The 8215-nt window shown below is 45.8% G+C and overlaps 2 protein-coding genes across 2 annotated transcripts in view; one reads left to right on the top strand and one right to left on the bottom strand.

Annotated features, from left to right (window-relative positions):
• The window catches only part of INVS (inversin), a 220282-nt gene extending 212381 nt beyond the window's left edge, over nucleotides 1–7901 (bottom strand). The window contains exon 1 of the mRNA XM_019539887.1: nucleotides 7849–7901. The gene's annotated coding sequence lies outside the window, so the exon portion shown is untranslated. The remainder of the gene's footprint in view (nucleotides 1–7848) is intronic.
• A 111-nt stretch (nucleotides 7902–8012) lies between these two features.
• Nucleotides 8013–8215, top strand: part of ERP44 (endoplasmic reticulum protein 44) — a 108353-nt gene continuing 108150 nt past the window's right edge. Inside the window, exon 1 of the mRNA XM_019539903.1 lies at nucleotides 8013–8198. Within this exon, the coding sequence (XP_019395448.1) occupies nucleotides 8142–8198 (57 nt within the window). The 5' untranslated portion in view covers nucleotides 8013–8141. The remainder of the gene's footprint in view (nucleotides 8199–8215) is intronic.

Raw genomic sequence — 8215 nt, 5'->3', positions numbered from 1 at the left:
CGGACTAGATGATCTGCTCAGGTCCCTTCCGACCCTACAAACTATGAAACTATGAAACTATATCAGTGTCAATGAACCTGTCCTGTTACCTACCCCATAAAGCAAGGTTGCAGTATTCCTTCTAATTGCTTTCTTGTAAAGGCAGGCAAATCCCTCCTTACTACTATTTCAGGCACCACTTTGTGAATTGCACTGCAAACCTCTACCACCAATTATTCAAGAGTCAACTTGCCAGCACCAAGCTAGAGTTACACTGCTAGGGGCCCATAGCAATACATTTTTGTACAGACATGCTCCCTCAAATGAGTTCTCTGGGGCTGAAGTGTTAGAGCGAACTTTTCAAATTCTAAGCACATGTACTTGCTCATGAAGAAATTCCAGAGCCATGTTGTCTTGCAGACATGGGAATCTTAGTACAGTGTAATAGTTCTTTTACTTTAGAAGTACCAGCATACACATAAAAGCTGCAGCAGTCCCTTCCATGCTTCAAAAAAAGGTTCCTATATCAACAAGGTGCATTTAATTTAAATCAAATTGATTTAAATCACTGGTCAGGAAGCCTTGATTTAATCACTGTTTTCTACAAAAAGTACATTCTTGTTGTTTGATATCCTCTGTTAATTTAACTTCTTGAAACTTTGCACTTTTAGAGAAAGGGAAGGGCTTGACTGTGTGTACACAAATTTGCTGAGAGACAAGAGGGCTGGTGGGTAGGTAATCAGGTCTGTTATCTCTCATCTCTATACACTGCTGTTAACAAGGATGTTGTTATCTCTGGAGACAACCATCTCCTACCTATTTCTGAAGAAGGGCGTTTGTACCCAAAAGCTTGCAAAGAACAATTTTTCCAACTATTCAGTTGGTCTAATAAAAGATACCATATCTGCCCAAAGAACGTTGGCTGCCTATTATCTCTAGAGACCCAAAACCACACTTTGAGAACTGAAACTAAGCATCACAGGGATGGTTAATGGGATCTTCTAGACTGAGCACTGAGTCCCACTGCGTAAAGTGGTTTTATTTAATCTTTACTAACCTATAGAGGAGCTTCTGGGAACCCTGTAAGATTGATTCCCTAATATAGCCTGTTGTGACCTATTTATAAAACTTTTAAAAAGGTTACATAAATATATTGTCTCATATAGTATATAATTAGAAGTTATAATCCCTATTGCATGACGACATCTTTGAGCTTTAACGTATCTTAAATTAAAACTCTTTATGTGTGTTTAGTTTTTTAAAAGCATCTTAACAAAAAATAAAAATCTGATTAAAGAAAAAATCTGATTTAAAGAAAAAAATCTGATTTTTAATTTTTTTTTTAAATGTTGATTTTTATCCACCATGCATATCCACTAAGCACCTTTTGGAAGGCCGATTCCACAGAAAAGACACTTGACCAGAAATGAAAAATGGCTCATTTAAAAGACGTGACTTTGCCAATCCATATTAGTAGCCTATTGTAAGGAGTCGGCAGAACTGGACCAGCTTCATATAATGACGGATTATAGTTCACTCCTGCTCTTGGGACCATGAAACAAAGACAAGCTGTCCCATAATACACCAACAGACAATATTTAGAAATGCTCCACTCTGCACAAAGCTGGGAAACCAAACTTCATATCCTCATATCGCATATGATATGGACCAACCTGTGGACAAGGGTTCAAAGACAGAATATAGATAATCCCAGGCAGACTTTCATGGGGATAAACCAGAGCATGAGCATACACTGCTACCAGCACACTCTTAAGGCACACATACCAATTACTCCTAATGTATCTAAAACTCCAGGAAAAATAGTCATCGTCATGTGTCCCCCCGCCTCAAGGTTCTATTGTTGGCACACTAAAAAAGTTCTTCCACTAATGAGGAATAACGTCAACTGGCATTGAAATTCCTGTTGACATTTTTCCTTAAAAGTTTGTTCTTTTTGTTAAGAATCTTCAAGGAACAAGATTTTTTCCCCCCCAGGTATCCTCTGCCTCCTTACTTAGCTCTAGGGAATTCTTATATCTTCTTTATAGTGCAAGAATAGAGAGATACAGTATATTTTTATTCAAGTTACCACAGCCCAAAAGGTACACCCAGCAACTTGAAACAATTACAGCCTTACTCTGTTTACAAATTGACCATTTCCCCACCTCAAGAAGAGCCATAAAAATTAGTAAACTTATACACCAGGTCAACCTATACTTGGAATAATATGGCACTATTGTATGGAGCAGATAACACTGCAAAACACCCTTAAGGGCCAGGCATTAGAGGATGCCACATAAGGTCACCTGTTCCTCCTCCACACCAGGAGAACAGGTAAGCCTACATGTCACCATTATGGACTACAACGGCTGATCTTTAAGGGTCCCATACAGGACATTCTACTCCATCCAGCTGACAGCAGGGAAGCAAGCTTAGGCTGTGTGGAGAAGACCCACAACAGGTGAGTGACTGAGACAGGTAACACACTGAGTGTTCTCAGCAGTCCTTTGCCCATCCGAGTCACCTGCTCACAATCCCTGGCCCCTGCCGTGCCTCCTACCTCACCTGCAATGTCTTGGTCTTTTTAAGTTGTAAGTTTGAGAGGCTGGTTTCAGAGGTGGGGTAGCCTCTTGCTGGGTATATCGTCCCCCTCAGGGCTCATGGAGAAATGCCTCTAACTTTCCTGTTGTCTTCACCCTCTTCTTTGGCCTCCATAAACTTTGTGAAGTTCTTGGCCTCTCCAGCCTTCACTCCCTTTTTCTGTCTGGCTGCACCCCCTAACTCAGGTCCACAGTTCTGGCTACGATTCACCAATAGGTTGCCTCACCCTGCCAGGCAGCCTCTCTCTGGTGCTCCACATCTGAGTTGCAGTGATTCAGCTTTTCGTGCCCCACACTGCAGCATCTCCCTTCTTTCTCAGTGGACATTGCTTCTCATCCCACACAGATACTCTTCCCCCTTCTCCTCCTTCAAGTCTTCAGGTCAGGGCTTAAGTATCCAGGCATCCTTCCCTTCTCTCCACAGCTCACCTCAGATCACTTGTTAACTCACTTATCACCTAATTTATGGGCCATCCTGACACTATCTGCTTTCTTATAGCAACCAGACCTCACTTCCAAGCCTGGCTCTCCTCACCCTCCCTCGTTTGAACCACTCTGAACCCTACCCCTCTGTCTCTCCCTCTCCTCTTGTGTTCAGTAACAGGATATGGGTCCTGTTACATATCCCCCTTGCTCTTTTCCACTGATGAGGTGGGCAGGTGTTCAATGTAAATCTTTGTACTTTCTTAAAACAAAATCTGCATTCACATTTTTTCTCCCCAAGTGGTTCAACATCAAAGCAGTATGGCTGCAAGCTTAAATACCAGCTTGCGAGTCTGGCATTCTCTGTCTTCATCTGCTGTATCCATTGAAGTGGGGGGCACGGTCCATTACCACTGTAAGACACTGCCCTAACAGGTAGTGTTTTAACATTTCTATCACCCACTTGATTGCCAGGTATTCTTCTTTGATTATGACATAAGGCTCATGAAATCACTGGTCTCTCTTTCTTTGTCACCCTCCTTTTGGGTCAACACCATGTCCACAGCCCCATCCAACAGATCGGTCTGCACTATGAATGGTTTCGAGAAGGCAGGTGCATACAGGGGAAGGCAAAGGGCTCTCTTCACCACTTAAAAAGTTTTCTCAGCTTCTGGCACTCACCTTACGTCCATGGGGGCTCTTGCTCATATGCGTTCAGTTAGTGGTGCCATGAGTTCTGAAAAGCCATTAACTTACGGTAATAATTCACTAAGCCCAAAAACGCCCTCACCTGCTTCTTGGTTCTGAACCGTTGGTAGGTGTCCAAGGCCTCAACACAGTCAACGAGGGGGAATATCTGCCCTTTCCCAACCTGGACTCCCTGGTAGCACATTTCCTGCTTCCCAGTCACACACTTCCTGGAATTGGCTACAAGTCCGACCCGAAGTCGCTGCAGCACCACTTGGAAAGTTCCGAGATGTTCTTCCCAATTGGCTGTAAAGATGATCATGTCACCTATATATGCAGCTGCATAATCCTAATACGGTCATAATATCTGATGCATTAGTTATTGAAAGGTAGTCTCAGCCCCCTTCGGCCTGAACAGCCTTCATTCAGAGCCTCCGCGGGTTGGCAAAAGCAGTCTTTACCCGATCCTCTGGTCCTAATTCCAGTACTTTAGGGTACAGAGCAACCTATAAAGCTTCCCTTACCTTCCATGGTTTCAGTAGGTTTATGTGGTAGAGCTGCTTGATTTTTGTCTACCTGGTTGGCACGTCTTGTAAGTCTACTGATGTAGGATTTCACTGGGTCCTTGCCACCCTACGAACTATTTTGACTCCTGATCAGGTAGTAGGACTAAGACTCTATCCCCCACTCCAAACCTCCATTCCCAGGCCTTTTTATTATATTGCGTCTCTTGCCAAGTTTGTGTTTCCTGCAACTGCACAAGCCTGCTTTCCCATTTATCCTAGCCTTTCCCTGAGCTGTAGCACATATAGTACTGGATTTCTGGCCCTGTGAAGCTACGCTTCCTATCCTCCTTTAATTAAATCCAGTACCCTCCTAGGTTGGCATCCATACAACAGTTCAAATGGACAAAAACCCACTGAGGACTGGGGAGCTTCCCTTACCGCAAACAGCAAGAGGGCTGGCCAGCATCTTTTCCCAACATTGGGGCACTTCTGTCACTTATCTCCTTATCATGCTTTTCAGAGTCTGATTAAATCATTCTACCAGCCCATCTGTTTGTGGGTGGTATATGGAGGTCCTTAGGTGTTTCACTTCCAGCATCCCACGTACCTCCTCGAATACACAGGACAAAATTAGTCCCTTAGTCTGTTAATATTTCTTGAGGCAGACCCACTCACATAAGTTAAGTTAATGCCACTCACTTCAAGAACTCCTGTGCTACCTCTGCGGCAGTTACAGCTCTTAGGGGAACTGCTATAGGATACTGTGGTGCATAATCCAATAGCACCAAAATGTACTGATATCCTGAGCTACTTTTATGCAAGGGGCATATGATGTCCATGGCTACCCTTTCAAAAGGGGGTTTAATAAAGGGGAGAGGGACCAGTAAAGCCTGGGGCAATTGGCTAGGGGCTACCCCCTGACATACAGGGCAAGATTCACAACAGTCTCCCACCTCTAGTTACAGTTCCAGCTAATAGAATCTCCCCCTGATCCAGGCCTCAGTCTTATCTCTTTCCCAAGTGATCCCCTGGAGGCAACTCCTGGGCAATCTTTAATAGGCCTCTCCAATTCTTCCATGGTGCTAAGAGATTACTACATAGATTAGAGCAATGTCAGTCTTTAGTGTTGTCTAGATATACGCATGCTGACGTTTAAGACCAAACAATGACAAGGCTGCATTTTAGTTGATATACTTTTTTGCATATATATAGTACGATTCACTGAAAGGCATCAAGACATTTTACATATGAATTAGTTACAGGTATTATCTTTAATATACAAATTCTCATACTGGATACCTCAAGAAAGGCGTATTTAAGTCTCTAAATCAGTGACACAATTTGTACAGACTTAAGATAGCTATGCCCTAAGTGTTTTTCCCAAGGTCTAAGTTTATGACAGAATCAAGAATTAAATTCTGTTTTCTTAATTCTCAGCCACAGAAGAACATAATTAAAATTGAGTACTAAGAATTTAAAACTCTAGTTTTGTGACCGGCTTTGCTTTTCCTTACTTGTTTATATGTTAGAAAAAGCAAGAATGCTGATTTTGCTGAATTCACCCTAGGTGGTCTTAGGGAAGCCTAAGCTCTGACACCTGCTTGGAAGAGTAGTAGTGCTGGATTCAGGGAGATTTCCCTTTCCCATGTTCATTCTCCAAAAATATTTAGTTGTTAAGTTAATAAGCAGGTGTTCATAAAATACAAATATGAATTTCAAACAGACTGATTAAAAATCTTCGTACCACTCAGTTGATCAGCTTTCATGTTATTGGTTCCAAGGTCACCATTTCATTAGTCCTCCAGTCAGAGATCTAGACTAGTCAAGACCTGCATTTCTAAATGTTAAAAATAAGCTTTAAAAAAAATTGTATCACCACCACATGTTTCTTCTTCCACATCTCTCCCCAGATTATTTTTGGAGCACAAAACACTTCTGGCTCCAGATAACAGCTCCCTGCAGAGGTGGTACAATTGCCTACCCTGGAAATCTCAAGAGGAGACGAGACAGTCATCTTGCTGGGGTTCCCTGACCCTTGTGATCTTTCCTGCTTGGTGCAGAGGGCTGGGCCCGATGATCTTCCAAGATCCCGTCCAGCCTTACAATCTATGAAAATTCCTTCTTCTAGTTCCTTTTAAATTAATTTGTAGGAGGGATGGGGGATAGATGACCAGCTCTCCTAGTACACTGAATGCATAAGTACCTTCACAGCAGAAACAGTATGAATGCATAGATAAATATAATGCAAAATTTATAGGTTTACGCAAATGCACACATTAAAAACGTAACTAAATTGCTGCATTCATCTAAACATATACACATGGTTTGGCAGGATCCAAGCTTAAAAATGTAACTTTTACCCATTGTCTGTGGTAAACTTGATACCATAAGTGACCTTGTAGCTGCAACAGCCCCAAAATTATGTAAGAGGCAAGGATTTCTTTAGGTGGTATCTTACTGCACCACTGCATAGTCAGGTCCAGTCTATGGCCCCACTAAGCCCTGGGACCTCCTGGTCAACCTCCTCATGGCTCTGGTCCAGCTGACCAACTATAAGACCAGGAAGGAGGGTCTGGCTGGAGGGGGAACATAGGCAAGTGTAGAACTGTCTTCCTGTCACTCCTCCCAGGCTTCCTTGACTCATTCAGGGTACTTGCTGGCCAGTGCGCTCTGGTCTTTGTTCCTTTCCAGATCCCTTGTTATTAACCTGTGACCTCAATCCCATTTCTGTTTTCTTTTTTGCTATGCCAAGAAGCTTATAGTCTTTCATGATGGGCCAAAGCCCACAACCTCATCGCACATCAAATAGGCCTGTGCAGTCAGTATGGCTAGATAGACAACATTTCATATGCAAAGCATTCTTCTTTTACTGCCCAAACCTGATGAAGAGCGCTTTGCATTCAAAAGCTTGTCTAAATATATACCAGCTCTGCTATTTAAGAGAAGCTGCCACCCTAAGATCCCTTTTCCTTTTGTGGGTTAAATTTCCCAATTTTTTCCCCATAGGAATTCATTGGTTTAGAAGGGATCCGCATGAGGCCCTGGGAAGGTTTGGAGGCAAAGAAAAGCAAACAAGCCGACAGCGCAAACCCAAGGCGCTCGGACTCCCGCAGCAGTCTCGTCCGCAGCTCGCGCGGCTCCACGCCAGGTCCTTCGGGTTTGCAAGCGCCTACACACCCGGCTCCGTATTGCCCGCCTGTCGCCCACAGCCGGGGCCCAGCAAGCTTTTTTTTTTTTTTTCTGTTTTTTTGCACCGGTCCTGGAAGCACTGCAATACCAGGTCAATGCACGGAGTGGATGGAGCACGCTCTGGTTCCACCACCCAATACCAAAAAGAATCTGCTCAATATAGACCTCCTATGGAGGACATATCAGCGACAATTACCGTGGGGAGCACGCCCTGCTGGACGCTATCGTATTGCCCGCCTGCCGCCCGCACGTGCCAGCTCGTGGGCCCGGCGCGAGCCCCGGGCAGGGGCCCCTTCCCCGCGCTCCATAAGGCAGCCACGACAGCCGCCAGTAGAGCGGGCCCCCAAGCGCGGGGCCTCCCCTCCCAGGCAGCGAGGCGGCGACGCCTCACAGTCCTCCTACGTTCGTCCGCCCGCCGCCCTGGGCTCGGCACCCCCAGCTCGCTCCGCGGACCCGCTACTCACCACAAGCGTCCCCTCCTCCTCCCGCAGCGGCTCCGCCTCAGGAAACCCGCGCGGTGCATCGTGGGAGGGCCGCTGTCAGGCCGCCGGGCGCGGGGCATGCCGGGAAGCGGGAGTGGGTGGACTACCGTTCCCGGCGGGCACCGCGCAGGCCCCGGAAGTGTGTGGCTGGGCGGGCGGGCTGGCGGCTGGGACCGCGGTGGCGCTGCTCCGGCTGCTTCCTGGAGACGGGGGAAGTGAGGAGCCGCCGCGGAGATCGAGCTGCATCCCCGCGCCTGCCGGGTGACCGCTCGACCATGAGACTCGCCGCCTTCCCGCCCTCGCCTGAGCCCGCCTGCGTCTTCCTCGTCCTGGTGAGTGGCCACGGCCG

The sequence above is a fragment of the Crocodylus porosus genome, unplaced genomic scaffold (assembly GCF_001723895.1).
Source record: "Crocodylus porosus isolate Cpor-Errol unplaced genomic scaffold, CroPor_comp1, whole genome shotgun sequence".
Lineage (NCBI taxonomy): Eukaryota > Metazoa > Chordata > Crocodylia > Crocodylidae > Crocodylus > Crocodylus porosus.
The sequence above is the reverse complement of the archived record's forward strand: the minus strand, read 5'-3'. Positions and strand labels throughout refer to the sequence as shown.